Source organism: Caretta caretta, chromosome 1 (genome assembly GCF_965140235.1).
Source record: "Caretta caretta isolate rCarCar2 chromosome 1, rCarCar1.hap1, whole genome shotgun sequence".
Classification (NCBI taxonomy): Eukaryota; Metazoa; Chordata; order Testudines; family Cheloniidae; genus Caretta; species Caretta caretta.
In genome coordinates, this window is record NC_134206.1 from 226540175 (window position 1) to 226557667 (window position 17493).

The following is a 17493-nucleotide window of genomic DNA, read 5'->3' on the forward strand; positions in this document are numbered from 1 at the left end:
CCTCTCTCCTATCCACATGGGCAATGGAACAGTCTATTATTACCGCTACAGCGAGGGACCACCGGCATGTTTAAAGAATCAAGCAACCTCACTGGCTGAAGATGGACATGTTTCAATGCTGTACAATACCACTACTGTTAAAAAGCGCGGAAGCTCATCAGAGCCAATCAGACCCTAAAAAACACTAAGGGCTGGAAACTGAAGAGCGCAGAGTACCTGCAACTGCTTTTGAAGTATGTTGGAACTGCAGGTACTGGGCAGCTTTGACAATTAGACCCCAATTATTTTAAAAGCCTCTCTTCTCCCACCACCCAAAAAAGAGAATACTTTGCATTATGGAGCACGGATGTCAGAGTTCCTCTCTACATGGTTTTGGTATGACAGCATCTGGAACATTGTGTTCAGTTCTGAGCATCGCAGTACCAGATAAGTTGTGGGGAGTTCTAAGAAGAGTAACAACAACAAACAGGGGGCATGAATGATTGATTAATGACTTTCAAAAGAGCTACACATGTATGGTTTGCCTCACTATGACTAAGATGGGAGACATATGATCACCAAACATATGAAAGACATAAACACGAAGAACAGAGCGGAACTGTGTAGGGTGGGTCTAACTAGGAGTATATGAAGTGTCAGGAGGAACCTCTTGACAGTGTGACCTGTTAGATTGTGACCTATTAGCCTCTGAAATAGCCTCTTAAGGGAAGGAGTGAAAACCCCTTGGAGATTAAAACTGAACTGCAGAAAGTAGTAGAGCAGGTACAACAGGGAACATGGGGGTGTTAACAGTTCCTTTCCTTCTATAGCTTCAATATTTCTATGCTTCATGCGGTGGCATCTCTCTATCCAAAGGGGCGCAAAGAGAATCACAGCAGGTTTAGAACATTCCAACACAGCAGTCATTGCTGACGGTGCGGAGAAGGCGGCAAAATAGCCATTTTATTCTTGCACTGTAAAAAAGATGAAAAGCTCCTTTAAAAGATGTTTGTCTTATGTTTCAGTGCATAATGACATACATAAGGGAAAGGTTTTCTGACCTATCTCTTCTCTTAAGTACTCTCTTTTACACTTTGTCCAGTTCTAAGAACCACTCAACACAGGGTATCACCCAAAGTGCAGGAAGACAGCACTTAATGGCATTGTACCAGACAGGGAGGGGAGCCCTTTTAAACACAGAATGCAGAGAAACTGGATTTTTGTGGCATCCCTCAGGTCAGAAAAGGGATTTACAAGTACCTCCAGGATATCTATTTATCTAAGTACTTATTAGGCCCCCATTACCACAATATCTGAGTGCTTCACAGTCTTTAATGTATTTATCCTCATAACACCCCAGTGTGGTAAGGAAGTGCTATTATCCACATGTGACAGATGGGGAACTGAGGTACAGAGAGACTACACAACTTGCCCAAGTTCACACAAGGAGTCTGTGGCAGAGAAGGAAATTAATTTCTGGGTCTTCCACAACCCAAGGACATTCACTAGCAACTGGACCATCCTTTTTGTCCATCAGCTCTGCAGGCTGATAGAGAAAACACAAACTGCAGAGTTGACTGTCATAGTTCAGAGTAACTACACCTTTTATTCTCCCTCCATGGTTCAGCAAGGACACCCACTCTAGGCTTCCAGCTCCTAAGCTGTCATCTCTCTTGTGTGGAGACACACGTCTCTCTTACTCCTGACTGGGGAATTTCCAGGCTGCACAGTTCCCTCCCTATACTGTGAATTCCCCAGCAAAGTCAGACTGCCTAAGCAGGCCTGCTTTGCTTTACTCCTCAGAGACAGTAAACAGGTGGGTTACCACATAGCTCTTTCATTCTTAAGGTGAAAGCGTTACAGAGAAAACATATTAAAAACAATAAAAGAACTGACATGGGGGTTAATAAGCTTACCAGGGATCACCCCCTCACTCCAACAAGGGCTCTCAATGGTTATCCCCACCAAAGAGTTTTTTGGTAAGTTCATTATAGCTATTAGTTCATAACGAGCACCCTCAGCCTTATGGGAACTCGGTAGGCCAAATCCTTCCAACCCTTCCCTAAGGATTGGGGCCCTCTTGGACAGAAGGCCCCGTCCGTTTGCAGGATCAGAAAGAAGGCCCCACGTCAGTTTTATCTCAGGCTATTTAACCAAAATTCCTTTCTTTGTTTGTTGGTCCTTGGAGAATCCAGTATGAACCAGTATATCTGAGCCTCTCTCCAGGTGCGGGTAGCTCTCTGGAGGTGTTACAACCTGAGTGAATCTGACCAACCACCCCCCTCACTGTTCTTAGTTCCTGGAAGTCTGTGGTCCCCCCTCCCCCAAGGGATTACATACAATCCCTGGCCAACAATGATACATCAACTTTTTCAATAAGGTTTGTCCAGGATAGCATCATATCTGTCACAGTGGCATGCTTGATCTGCCAATAGATGGTTAGGACACAGGAGAAACTGGCAACTACACTACTCTCTGGGTCTACCAGAGGCTTGAGCCCTGGCATGACATTAATTCTAGTGGTGGGGGACACCAGGCCTTCTACCCTCCTCACTGATGGGTGGCCAGCAATGCCATAATAGCAGCTGGCAACAGAAAGGTGGAAGTTAGGGGGAATATTATGAGTATTAGATGGCAGGGATATGTTTGGATGCCTAGGACAAAAGTCTTGGAGGGAGGAATGTGTTTTTGGAGAAAGGATTTTGGACCCTCACAGTACAAAATTAAGTTTTATTACATAGTGCTTCCATATTATTGGGGTGGGGATAGAGGCTCAGAGAGGGAGAGCAAATCAAGGTTTACAGTAGATTGAAATGGTAGAGGGAGCTCTCCACACCAGCCAGAGAGATGGGGACTCTCCCTAGACTTTCAACAGCACCAAACGCAGAGGTGAGGGAGCTCTCCCTATACTTGTAGTGGACAGGAAGCTGCATTCCACTCCTTCCCCTTCCCCACTCTTACTCCCGTCACTTCAGTTCCTGGAGCAAATCCTCTCCCTGTCACCTGTCTGAAGCCCATTTGCTCACCAAACACTTGGGACTGATTTACAACACTGAAGGAAATTACTGCCCTAATTGTCCTGGCGCTATTGGCTGTTACTGCCTTAAGAGTACTCTTAAAAATTAAAATAGAGGCATTATTATAGAAAGGCATAAAACACTCTGTCTAAATCCAGGGAGCCCATTTCATATTAATCAAGGACATTCCTTTTCATTTCTATCTTCTCCCTTCAAATGCAGAATATATTTGAGCCTATTCCAGTACAGCAAGAAGGCAAAACCAATCCCTAGGGCAAATTATGCTCTCAGTAATACCCATGCCACACTATTGAACCCCACTGGTTTGCTAGGAGTGTAAATGAAAGCAGAAAATAGCCCTATTAATTTGTCTGTTAAGGCTAGAACTGGGCTCTAACTGTGTTTTGCTAAGAGTCATTAGACTACGCTATGGGAATAGTTCTGCTCAGTGGCTGTGACTTGAAAACTGTACCAGATCTTCCTGTTGCCTTCAGAAATAACTGTATGAAGGGGGAGTGGGGTAGGGGAAGATCATCAGCTATTGAATCTCAGCCAAGTGCTAAAGATTAAAAGCAAAGATAGACCCAAACCATAATCTGGATCTGAATGTCACAACTAGCCCCTATTTCTATTATGGACTGAACTAAAATGCCCAATTCAAGCTACCCTACCTACGTTTGGAGGAAAGTCCAGCTTTGGATCTAAGATACAATATTTGGATCTATCTTTAGTTAATAGAAGAGGAGCCAGCAGAAATTATTTACCCTTAATCCCGCATCCCATTTCAATCCTATTACCCAAGGTCCAGAAAGATTAGTTATCTCTGTATACAGCACTGGCGAGACCATTACTGGAATACCATGTCCAGTTCTGTTGTCCTCACTTTAAAAAGGATGTTAAAAAATCTGGAAAGGTTTCAGAAAAGAGGTACAAGAATAATCTGAAGTTTGGAAACCATGCATTATAGTGACAGAGTTCAGAAGCTCAATTTATATATATACTTTAACCAAGAAAAGGTTAAGGGGTAACTCATCGTGGTCTAAAAGTAACTACATGGGGAAGAGACTTCTGATAGTATCTAGCAAAAGAAAAAGTATAATGAGATTCAATAGTTGGAAGTAGAAGCTACACAAATTCAGACTAGAATAGGGCACACATTTTTAACAGTGAGAGTAATTAGTCACTGGAACAATTTACTGAGAAATATGGTGGATTCTCTAACACTTAAAGTCTTTACATCAAAACTGGATGTCTTTCTAAAAGATGTGCTATAGCTCAAATAAAAAATTATGGGCTAGCTGCAGAAATCATGAGGTGACATGCTGTGGTTTAAGTTATGCTGGAGGTTAGTCTATATGTTCACAATGGTCCGTTGCAGTCTTCATATCTATGAATTAATCTCAAAAGATCAAGGAAGTTCAGCAATATAGTACATAAATCAATAATAACTATATGTTGAGAGTCAAAACTCTGGGTTCCAATGTGGTGAACAAGGAAGACTATGTGTTCCCTGAATCCATGGAGTTTGCAATCTATATGAAAAATTGGTGTGGTAGAAGAATCTTCCAAATACATTTATTGAATAATCTGTAATGGTTTTTCTCCACGACAAATCAGACAGGTATAGAAATGCAAGGTACTAATGGTAGGGATGCCCTGTGGATTTCAAACACACTTCCCAATCAAAGTTGGGTCAAAAATTTCCTATCAGAAGGAAACCTTCATGCCAGCCGAATGGGAGTGAATTTGAGTGACAGTTCACACATTCTTTCCAGCAAGCTAATCACATGGTATTACCCGCGTTGAATGGCAGCAGAAGAAGAAGCAACAGGCAAAAACAGGTTTCACAGTAGCAGCAAAAACAGATGCATTGTAGATGCAATAGGAATAGGTGATGTGAATTAAGGGCAAGTTTAGGACATAATACCTGGTGTGAACATGGGACAAAGAGGGGGGTAGACCAGGACCCTAGAAGCACTGAAATATTGGGTTCTGTCCCTGGGATGAGGAAAGGAGTGTGCCTGAAGGATAATTTAGGGCAGGGATTCAAATGCTTTATGATAATGGGGATGTTTTTTAAGAAAAAATGTGTCTCATGAACTATCTCCCCTCCAAAATCTCAATTCCATTTGTCATTCCCACTCCACATCAATCCAGCGGCAACTAGAATACAGTGTTACTATCTGTCTTGCCGAAGCACCTAAGGACGTGGTGTTTAACAAATGAATAATTGTATGTAAACAAGAAAAATTCCACTGGCTCCTTTTTCACTCTGTTTCACCTATCACTGCCCTGCCCCGCAACCAGCAAGTTACCTCAGTGAGATGAGGCTCTGGCCCCACCATCTGCTCCAGTTTTGGTCCCAATGTTAGCCTCTCTTTGTGGACGTAAAGCACCCTGGCAAGCATCGTGCTATGCTCACTCCTCCGGCTTTACAGCTGCAGGTGTTCACACTCTGCAGTGAAGAGCCTGACTGTGACCAGTAAACACACTGAGGACCATCATCAGCTCAAAAACACTCACCGACCAGAGTTGGAGAAGTGTTGACATAGAACCAAAGTACATCACCAAGTGATCCAACCCTGAGAGATTCATCCCACCCAAGGTGATCTTGCTGAGTCAAATTTATCCCTGGGGTAACTCTACTGAAGTGAAAGTCATGGTTGAATTCAGTCCTATGCATTTTTCCTGCCACATGAAATGAACACATAATGTGGGGAACAGCACGTTTTCACTGTGTTTCTGAGTAATTTCCTTTCTTAAAAAAAAAAAAGTGTTTTAAAAGACAAACAGCTAGTGCTTTCTCAATGTCTAGCTATGGAGTTCCCCCATCCCATTCTACAGATTAACCACTTCCTCCTCCCCGTTCCCTCCTCAATCCAAGAGGTGAGCCACCACTCAAACACTCACGCAGGTGTGCCGGCAGTCTGATCGCGTCTTCCTCCATCCTGATCGCTCGAGGCACTGGGACATGTAGTGGTGATGAGGAAGGGTAGTTCACTACTGGGCTCGCTGGAGGTGTGTAGGAAATTCTTTCCTGCTATTAAAAATAAGAAGGCGAGAGAGAGAGAGAGAGAGAGAGGGGACAATGTGAACTTTGGAACAGAGGTGTGAAACTAAAACAGGGGACAGGAGGGGGAAGTGGGTGGAAGGAAGGAAGTGTGTATGAGTGGTGGGGGCGAATAGCATTTATTATGCACCAGACTGGCTAGGGAACCACACAGAGTGCAATTGGTCCACTTGCTCTATAGCTCTGCAGGCGTGACATTCAAATCCCTGGAAGTTCCAACCCTACAAATTGCAGCCAGGGACTAGAGAGAGTTTTCAAGGTGATGGTTTTCATCTTGCTAAAGCCTAATAAGTTTCCCTGGGTTTTCTCAGAAGTTTTCTGAAGGGGGAAAGGGGAAATAACAGAGGTGAAGAGATGGGGAGGATTTTCAAGTCAATGTAAATCTGATAGTGGGGTGTATATATATATATATGTGTGTGTGTGTATTTTATACACACACTGTTCTACAGTAAATGCCCAAAGCACTACATCTCATAACAGCATCCGGGCATAATTATTAAATATTTAGCACTTTAAATCTTCAGACCATTTTACCAAAATTGAGTAATTAGTTGATTTACTGTAGTATTTACATTGCTATAGAGAACCATATTATACTGCTGTTCACTTCTGTATTTACTTCAGAGGACTGCAGTAGTTTTTCTAAACAAAAAATAAATCAGCATAATAAAAGGAGCCATTTCCACTTTCTTCAACATACAGTAACATTTATCTCACTATTGCACAAGACTCACAGTTAAACAAGATGTTTCGTATTATTATTACTACTCAATATGTATCAGTATTATGGTAGCGCTTAAAGGTCCCGCTAAGATCAAGGCCCCATTGCACTAGGTACTCCATACACACGCACACGTACAGAGTAAGACATGGCCCTGTGCTGAACAGAAAGTCCTGCATTGCGATTCATGCAGGCAGACTATAGTGCCTTCACAGAGCCCCATTAAAATCCATGCAGACAGAGCAGGCTGCCCATATGGATCACACAGCCGGATCAGGTCTAAAAATAGACAAGATAGACACAGAGCAGGAGACAGGGATATAACATACAAGCAGAGTTATCAGATGGATGATTTGCAAAAGTCATGTTAATTCCGCAGTTTTTTGTTCGTTCAGTTTTATTCCCTAACAAATTTGTCCAGAAACCTAAGATCAAAATTTGATCTGATCTGGTGGGAAATTTCCTCCATATTCTAAACATGTACTGTAATCACAACTCAAATTATACACTTTGTAAATAAAGTAAGCCACAATATTTGCAGGAGCACAGAAATCATTGGTGTACACTCCCCTGCTGGTTCAGCGTGCTACTTCCCAGAGCTGTGCTGAGTGGTGGCATTTTTGATGATGGTAGTATAACTAGCACGGATGTGAACAAAAGGAGCTATGCTCATTCATTTCATAATTTCAGTGGGGATGAAGTAAAAGCTATCACCACCAAGCCCCTCCCTCACCACAGTGTCTGTCTAATGGAAAAGAACAAACCTACTGGCAAGAAAAATAAAGTTATTTCCTTTACAAACAATAGCATGCCATGGAACCAGAATGACAGCCTTACGCTCATCTGCGGAACGGAACGCTGGCCCTATAACCAATCTAAACAGGGAACGTGAAAGTCCTTCTTACTCCTGACAACATGATTCAAATAGAAATTAAAGCTATGAAAGGAGAAAATTCCAAGGGGCACTAGACAACCACGGGAATTGAGAGTAGGGCCTTTCACCTTCTAGCCATGGCTTCAAACCAAGTTCAGGGCAATCTGACCTAGATCGGTTAGCTGCTCAGTGGTCCACATGAAATGCATGGTTAATCTCAGTTCAGATTCCCCATAAACAAAAATCAACATTCTAAAAACCACCATTACAATTAACATTCTTTAGCATCTTTGCTGATGGACTCAGCAGAAAGGCCAAGGACCGAGCATACACAGAGAATGAATGACCCCTACAGGCAATGTAATTTCTCTTCTGGATTTAGACATATTGGTAGAGCAATGTGGAGAAGGTTCTATTGAAAAACCCCAGGCTTATCTCTGTTCTGTGGAGAAGTGACATCTCCAGGGTTTTCATGACAGCATCTTTTACCAACATTAAATTCACACCGGATTTTTAGTTAAAAAGCTGGGACATTCTTCCCTGGGGATATCTGACATGGTGAAAAAGCTGGTGGACAAAGCTGGATGTGGAGTTTGACCGTTCAGCTTTGGTATTCACACCCCAACCAAAGATGGCTGATTCAGTGCTTCACATTCCAATGAGGTCCCCGCCATAGTACTCGGGGGAAGTTCTGCTCTTTCACTGGCACTTGGCGCCCCCTCAGAGTTGGCGCATGCATAACAAATGGTAGAAAATGAGACCAACCACTTCCTAGCATTCCCTGCTGTGATCCACTGTTCTGAACTGCATTCCAGATTGCCATTTTATTCATGCAAAAAGCTATTTATAAAGGAGAGGAACCCTGCTGAAATAGGGCCAAAACGATGCCTGTCTCTGCACGGATGCGTTAGTGCTGTGGCTTTTAACCTGTGGTCTGAGGGCCCTGGGGGTCCACAGACTGTGTCTAAGATTTCCAGAGGGGTCTGCACCTCCATTAGAAATTTTTTAGGCGTCTGCAAATGAAAAAAGGTTGAAACCCAGTGCTCTAGAACCGTGGTTCACAAAGTGGGGTCCTCAGACACCTGGAGGCCAGCTGTGGGTTATGAGGAGGGTCCATCCCTTGAGACAGGGCCAGGATGTGCCAGAACCTCATTCCGGAACTTTTGCCACATGAAGGACACCATCTTGCTCTCAAATTAGCGCCCTCTGCACAGCATGATCTCACATGCACCGTGTGTGAGGTCACGTTGGCAGGGGCGTTCCTAGGCTGGCGAGGGCCTTCTGGTAGTACAGAAATGAAAGGGATCTGTGACCCTTAGTAAGATGCCAAAGAAGTTCTTGGGTGGGGGGTGGAGGGGAGGAGTTTGGAAACTACTGCTCTAGAGGAAAGAGAGGCAACAAGAAGTCCCTTCCCACCTGTAATGCAGGGGTGGGGATCCTGTCTTGCAAGTGATGCTAGCATCTCAAGCCTCACTTCAGCTAGGTACTGAGGCACACGTTTAAACACCTTACTGCATCAGGGCTTCAGAGAGGAACACTAGGAGCCACAAAGGCCTCTCCCACTGGACATCACGGGAGGCATGTACTGGCTATGTCTGTAGCAGGCAGGACTCACTCCTCACTGCATTTTCCTCAGCACCCAGGAGGTGCTGTGCTATATGAAGCCATAATGCCTCAAACCACCACCCCCTTCTTCTCCAGACATCTCCACCTCTTAGAGGTATAATTTAGCCTATGGTGCTTTAAACAATATTTATACCAAAAAGGGCAGTTTCATAGAGATTGCTAAGTAAATGCATCTGATCCACCGTTTTTTAACATCCTATATTCAGGACAGGTAGAAAAGACACCAAAATTGTTATGAAAAAAAATGTGGGCATGATCATTTTGTCACAGTCAATATTTCCATTACAGGTCAGACTACAATAGCAGGTTGTGAAACAGCCAAAATTGCAGGGGAGATTTTCAAATGCTCAGGTGGGAAGTAGGCTCCCAACTCTCATTTGTGGCTTTGAAAATCTCCTCCCATAGTAATACTATGCCCTGCTACGGCATCCTTAAGCCAAAGATTAAAGAGACTTTGAAGACATTAGGTAAACCCATTTTACAGCTGGGTCTCCTGAGTTATAGAAAGACTAAGGCCCAAATTAGCTAAGCAATTTCAGAGCTAAGTTTTCTTAAAAAAAGAACAGCAAGTGCATCCTAAAGTGGAACAGACTTAGCAAATGCATCCTGAAAATGAAGCCCTCCCTAAACACTGCACAGTTACTACTGGACAGATTTCCAAAAGTGCTGAGCAAGTCAGCAGCAGATAGAGTTGCTCGGCTCCTTTGAAAATGAGGCTATAAGTGATTTGGCCAAGTTCACCCAGCGAGTCAGCAACAGAGTGGGAAAGGAGCAAGTATCATTCTAGTTCTGTGACCTACCCTAATCCTGGGCGTCAGCCGCTGCGCAACACTCTGGTTAAATAAAAATGTGAATGCAGAGGGTCATATTTGATTGCTGAATTGGTTTTCGAGCCACACTTTCAGGATGTGTTTGTTAAGTCCATCCCATTTTAGGATGCATTTAAAATCTTCACATCTCCAAAATTACTTAACTTTCCTTTATGGGATCTATAAAACAAAACATACTATGAAAATTAGGTAGGTGTCATCATTTTAAGGTTATGCAGCCAGATCCTCAGCTGGTATAAATTGGTGTAGCTCCTCTGAACTCAATGGATTTACAGTGATTTACACCAGCTGAAGAGCTGGTCTGTGACAGTTTGAAAGGGGCAGATGCTATAGTTAGGGGGAAATAAATAGTTTTGTAATCAATGAATTTCATATTTCCCTTTGCAGTAAAGCCTATAGTGGGTGGGGATGTGGGGTAGTGGTTAGAGGACCAGATTGGGAGTCAGAAGGCATGGTTCTGTTATCCAGTTATGCCACTGACTTGCTGCATGAACTTGGGCAAATTCCATCAATTCTATGCAGCTCCATTAATTAATGTTTGTAAGGGAAGATTGCTAGTGAAGAGTGCTATAAAAGAGCAAAGTGCTATTACATTCCAGATTCACAAGCTGCTGTAATAGACTGGGAATACCAAATCCCACAAGTGACAAAATGATCAGCCTCAAATAATTGCAATCTACAAACAATTTCAAAATCACAGTTCCATAATATTTTGCCTGCAGCCATATACTCATGAGGAGGATGCACAGGTTGGCACAATTCCTGCTGTCTTGGCTTTTGGAAGGCTTCCCTTCAGCTCACAGTGAGCTAGGAAAGTTTCCAGGGAAACCTCACACCGATTAGAATACATTAATTCTTTAATGAAGACCCTTCAGGGATACCCCATCTCTGGGGTTTATTCCACTGTCCCCCAGTCTGTTAGGAGAGGGAACCCAGCAGTATTTGTACATCCAACCAAAGATCAGGCTTGCTAACCATTTTAGGGATACATCTCTATTCAGGACAGCCCTTAAGCAGATGCTGAAGTCCCACTAGACTTAACCTTGTGCACATGTTTAAGTGCTCTATGAGGTAGGGATGGATTTAAGCATGTGCTTAAGAACTTCCCTGAATCAGAGCCTAGGATAGAATCCGGGCAACACTGGGTGCCCAGTTACTGGAACCTCCTTAAATCAAAGCACCAAGTGAGGTAACTACAAGCTTTATTGATCACATCGTGCTGCACAAGCATTCACACACCACTGACTAAACTCCCAAAGTCATGTCACAGCTTGCACTGAGTTCAGCCTGAAAATCTTGGAAAATCCTCTGTGTACAGAATCTACTGTGGGTTGTTTGAAAGTTTTAGTCAGGAACATGGAGGGGAAGACCACAGAACAAGTCATAGGAGCTAGTGGGGGTGGGGGAGGCAAAATTCCAGTACTCTTTGTACACTTAAAAACAAAAATCTGAAATTTGGTGGAGTTACAAATAACAGCTTTTCGCAAGGCTCAAAACTACTTATATTAGGCCGCCATAGCCCCAGAAGTCACAGCCCTAGCATGTAATGATCTCCAACTTCCAGTTCCCACAAGGAAATGTAAAAGTCCAACAGTCCTATTTTTGTCCTTACACACCAAATCCACCAAAAGCTGCATGCACAAAAGTAGATATGTATTTTTGTAGAAGCGAAACAATCACTGAAGACAATCTAGTACACAAATGCAAAAGTAGCTCCAATAATAGGACAGTCTGAAGAAGATGGAAATATCGCATTTTGCAACTGAATATTTTTAAATTGTTGAGACAAAGCGACACATGACCTGCCTAGTAGCTTTCAGGATAGCAAGATGGCGGACGTGGCTCAGCAGCCCTAGAAGGATATTTTAAAGGCCTGTATCCAAATCTCAATCATTGCATAAAAGGCCACTCCTCTTCTACAAGTAATGATATCACACAGTGCCAGGGCTTAGCTCCCAACAGTGGAAGTATAATTCCAGTTATGCTAATTCCCTTTACCTGAAAATTCTAATTATCCAAATCCACAGTGTGTCCCTCATGTAGCCAGATGTCAATTAATCACCCACTTATAACTTCTCTATTAGCCTCTTAGCACCTGTTAGTGCTAATCAATGGCTTGGCATTCGAATACCAGTAAATCAGATAATTAATAATTCAGAAAAATTATGTCCACAGTGGTTTTAACACAATTTTGGTGTTTTAATAAACTTAAAGTTGTTTATTTTTATCCTTTAACAAAGTACAACGTATTAAGCAAACATCAAAACGGCACCTCAAATAGAACTACCGGGTACTCCAAAAGTTTCGGATGTCCCCCAGGCCATTTGAATAAGTGGGAGTGTATTGTGTCTGCTTGCCACCCAGTTTGCTGATCTCTGTGTCACCCTCCATGCCTGACTCCCTGCTCTTCCAGTCAGACCAGTGGTTCTCAACCTATGTCCCACTGTGGGATGCATATGCAGCTCTCTATGTGGTATGTGGGCTTCATCCACACAATATATATACTACCTTTATGGCCCTGAAGATGTCACATGGGCCACAGCTGTGTGCTGACTGGGATGCAAATGGCATGTAGGCTGGCGGTTGAGAACCACTAACGTACACTTTGAAAAGGGTAAAATCCTGCTTCTACTTTCCTGATGAGCTTATTTCACCAGCAGGTGGAGACACAGTAACTTTGACTTTGATAGCTATCACACAGAGGCCAATAAGGAGAAACAGAGGGTGTGAACTACCTACAAGGGACATTTGCTGTCACTGCCCTGTGAAGAACAGGACTTCAGACTCCCGGACTCTCACTCTGTTACCACTGACCCTCACTCCATGGGCATGGAATGCTTAGTCCTGTGGCTGCAGTGATGTCCTGGAGCAAGGCTGCACAGGTGTTCCAGCTCTGCTCTTAGGTTGTGAGGAAGGAAAGTACCTCTGTCCTGCAACTGAGATATCCTCTCAATCTGGGTGAGCAGGAATCTTTCCCAGGTAGGGTTGCCAACTTTCTACTCGCACAAAACTGAACACTCGGCCCCGTCCCTTCTCCGAGGCCCTGCCCCTGCACACTCCATCCTTCCTCCCTCTGTTGCACACACTCCCCACCCTCACTCACGATCTCATTTTCACTGGGTGGCTCACGGGAGTTGGGGTGTGGGAGGGGGTGAGGGCTCCGGCTGGGGCTGCGGGCCAGAAATGAGGAGTTTAGGGCGCGGGAGGGGACTCTGGGCTGGAGCAGGGGGGGTTGGGTGCGGGAAGGGGGATTGAGAGCTCTGGCTGGGGGTGCAGGCTCTGGGGTGGGGCTGGAGATGAGGGCTTTGGGGTGCAGGAGGGTGCTCTGGGCTGGGATTGTGGGGTTTGGAGGGCAGGAGAGAGATCAGGGCTAGGGCAGGGGGTTGAGGTGTGGGAGGGATCAGGGTGCAGGCTCCAGGCAGCGCTTACCTCAAGCAGCATGTCCCCCCTCTGGCTCCTATATGGAGGTGTGGTCAGGCGGCTCTGCACACTGCCCTGTCCACAGGCGGTTCCCAGCCAGTGGGAGCTGCAGAGCCAGGGCTTGGGGGGAGGGGGAGGCAGCATGCAGAGCACCCTGGCTGTCCCTACACATAGGAGCTGGAGAAGGCACATGCCACTGCTTCCAGGAGATGCGTGAAGCCACAGCAGGCAGGGAGCCTGCCTTAGCCCCACTGTGCCACTGACTCGAATTTTAACGGCCCGGTCAGCGGTGCTGACTGGAGCCTCCAGGGTCCCTTTTTGACCGGGCATTCTGGTTGAAAACCAGACACCTGTCAACCCTATTCCCAGGTGAAGGCCATCAGTTTCTGCAGAATCCAAGCTTTCATTTAAAAAAGAAAAATACATGGCAGCAAAAATAAATAGACCGAGCACAAACTGACTGGAACCAACGTGGTGATGTCTGCCTGAGTCTGCAGAGACAACAAGTGCTGCCACCTCTGTCAGCAGCCAACGCTTATGGGGAAGGTGAAGAGATCTCTTGGGGTGGGAACGGCAGTTGTTGTTTGGGTGGCTGCTGGTAGGAGTATGTGCACTGGGCAGTGGGAGGACATCACACCCATCCCATAGAACAGGAGGCACTGAGTGAGGGGAAATTCTACCACTTGGAAAGGAAGTGCAGGGGGCAACCAACCCCAGCAGAGGATGCTGCATGCAGAGAGGCCTCACCAATGCTACGCTAGCAAACCACCAGAGGGCTAGCAAAGGGAACAGTATAAACAGGTTATTTGTTGACGGTGGAGCATACCCCACAGTCATTGACCTCTTTTGTGTGTGATGTCACATGACATGATAGATTTCTGGGGAGGAGTGGCATTAATTAGAGCCCTAGAGTTCAGCCAGCAGGAGACCAGGGTCACTGGGCCCAAGCAGCAGAGGTTACTTGAGTAGGGGGAGACTGGGCAGGAGGGGTCATGGCTCTGGAGGACCAGTGGATTTCAGCCTGGTGAGCAAATGTGGCACTGGGTAAATTTTCCAAGCCCTGCCCCTGCACACAGGGTTTGATTCCATGTCCACTGAAGTCAACAGAAGAACATCCATTGACTTCAATGGGCTTTGGATCAGGCCCATAGACCATGTTCTCTGACTACATGCAGGGAGGAAGATTAGGCCCTGCAACAGGGAAGCAGGAACTCTGCAGCACTGGAGGGTGAATTAATTCTCCCCCACCTCCCAATTTCTATCTCCTTGTTAATTTCCATGGTGGACTTGTACACATTTTTGATCCCATTACTATAGTAATTCACAACAAATCTACAGCAGCATAATCAGCACACTAGCCATAATTAGAGAAATTAAAACAAACACAGCTCTCTGGAATGGACCTTATGCAAAGCAGCTCTGGGGAAAGATTAGCATCACATTTCCTGAACACAGAGAGCAGAGATTGTTTTAGTGACCTTACTGATTTCATGGAGTTCAGTTCCTCCCTGCCTCCTCCCTTTGGACTGAATCTGAATCTCCAAGCAGTAGGGCAAGAGAGCCCTGCCCTCACCTCTCATGCCCTGCCACAGTGATTTCTCGGGCAAATGAAAACCACAGAGGTGCTGCAGTTCAGCGCAGGAGGGGGTGAATGGTTTCCCCCCCAGATGATTACAGCTACTGGTCTAATTAAATTAAAATGCTACGGACAGCAATATTAATGCATTCAAGTGTTGTGAAAACGCAACCAGCGGAGGTCAATGACATTGTCAAAAATGATTGTCTGAGCACCTGCAAAAATGGTTCAAATTAGCAAATACGAAGTAAGACACTAACTAGCTAAACCACACACACACACACACACACAAATGTTGCTGCCCTCTGAGACTATTGCTAATATGTGGGAGAGAAGGAGAGAGAAATACTGAGAGGGGATAATACAAGGTAAAAGTACAAGATAATATGGAGGCAAAGAGCTTAGTAGAATTCAAAAAAGGATCAGTCATTTGAATGAATATTATCCACAGATATGCTAACTGTCCAGTGCAAAATTTTTAAGGGAGATAGGTCCCAGAAAACTAGCCCTGCACCTTGTGCAAAGGGGTGTACCTGACCACAGACTCAGAATGGAGGTATTTTACACCCATTTTGCACTGATGACTATACAAGGGGCAAGGTAGTTGTGAACGGGCCCAGTGGCCCTAATGTATCAAGGCAGAAGGTAACTGGGATTCATCTGCCTGATGTTAAAAAGAAATGTATGTAGTATAGTGGTTGCCATGTCAGCCCCAGGATATGAGAGAGACAAGGTGGGTGAGGTAATATCTTTTATTGAACCAGCTTCTGCTGGTGACAGAGACAAGCTTAAAAAGAAACTCTCTCTTCCCCTTAGCTTCCTTCGATAGGCATGTGACTGCAAAATGTATCCATTATTGGGCGGGGCAGTGGGGAGAGAGGTTCTTGCACCTTCCTCTGAACCATTTGTTACTGGCCACTGTCAGACAGGATGCTGAGGTCGGTGGACCACTGGTCTGATCCAGCATGGTAATTTCTATGTTCCTAAATACCGAATTCCTATAGTGTCCATAACACAAAGTATCAAAAAAGGCTTCAGAGACAGAGGCCTTGTTTACAATACAAATGCTTTGCCAGTGCAGCTATGCCGGCAGAGCCTGCTACTGTAGGCGGAGCTTATGCTGACAGAGGCGTTTTTCTGTCGGCATAGCACACTGCCTCTCCAAACAACAGCAACTAAGCTGACAGGAGCACTCTTCTGTCAGCACAGTTGCATCAACACTGGGAGTTTTGCAGGCAAAGCTATGTGTGTTTTTTTCACACTCCTGCCTGTCATAGCTATGCCAGCAAACCTCTGCAGTGTGGACGTGACCACAGATCGTTAACTGTAATCTAGCAGGGGGGAAAGGAAGGTTTTAAGGTGTAATCTACAGAGGCTCAGATGGTGGTAGAGAGAGGACTGCACATAGAGAGAGGGCAGTACAGTAAAAGAACAGGCGTGGACAGCTGCAGGATGGAGAGATGTTTCTTAGTATTTTTTTCCTATACCTGCTCTCTGCAAAGTGGAGGAACTCCTGCCATAAGGTGATTATGCAGTCTTGCCTGCATGCATGGGAATCACACCCTGAATGCCCATTAATGTTAATTGCAGTCATGTATACATGCTTTCACTGTAAAATTTCTGGAGGCTGTGAAACCGAGCTGCGAAGACAGAGAGAAGGATTGACAGCACGGTGTCCAGGGAGCTACACAAAACTCAAGCTAATGTGGGGTTGCACCCAATGACTCTTTCCCCATCCTGTCACAAATGAAACGGTGGCACACAGTGTTAGGATATAGATATTCAGGCCTGTCTGTAAAGGCCTATACTCTAAGAATTTAGGTGTATTCTTATCACTTGGCTAGTTAGAGGTATAAAAGAAAGAATCAAAATCACTGTCTGCTAGTGTAAGAGCCTTCTCTTACTGAGACAGTCTGAGGCCCTGTTCTTAGGCTAAGGCCTTTGGCTAAGCAGCAGAGGCAGCCATAAGCTGGGAAGCGACCGGTCACATCCTCATATTCCAAACTAGTCACATTGAAATAAGGTGCTATTGGGCTGTTAGGAATACAATCCTGTCCTGATAATGCCTATCGCCTCCAGAGAAAGGGAAGTGCCTAGAAGATGTAAAAGGAAACTTAGTTTGATAGCATCCTGTCTGGCAAGAACTCACTTATCAATAGCTGGGATGTGAAATCCTCACTTCTGTATTGTTTTGTCATTATAGTTCCCACTTTGCTATTGTTTGTCTGTATAATCTCTGTCTGGTTCTGTGATTGTTTCTGTCTGCTGTATAATTAATTTTGCTGGGTGTAAACTAATTAAGGTGGTGGGATATAATTGGTTAAATAATCATGTTACAATATGTTAGGATTAAAGAAAAGGAGTACTTGTGGCACCTTAG

At 44.6% G+C, this 17493-nt stretch overlaps 1 protein-coding gene across 3 annotated transcripts in view; it reads right to left on the reverse strand.

Moving 5' to 3' along the window:
- The window catches only part of ETV6 (ETS variant transcription factor 6), a 165180-nt gene that overhangs the window by 98856 nt on the left and 48831 nt on the right, over positions 1 to 17493 (reverse strand). Inside the window, exon 2 of one of the 3 annotated variants that reach the window (XM_048824535.2) lies at positions 5907 to 6033. The exons of 1 other annotated variant lie outside the window; for it this stretch is intronic. In XM_048824535.2, coding sequence (XP_048680492.1) covers positions 5907 to 6033 — 127 coding nt within the window. Of the gene's footprint in view, positions 1 to 5906; positions 6037 to 17493 lie in introns of all 3 variants that reach the window. One more of the 3 variants, XM_048824524.2, reaches the window with a different exon arrangement.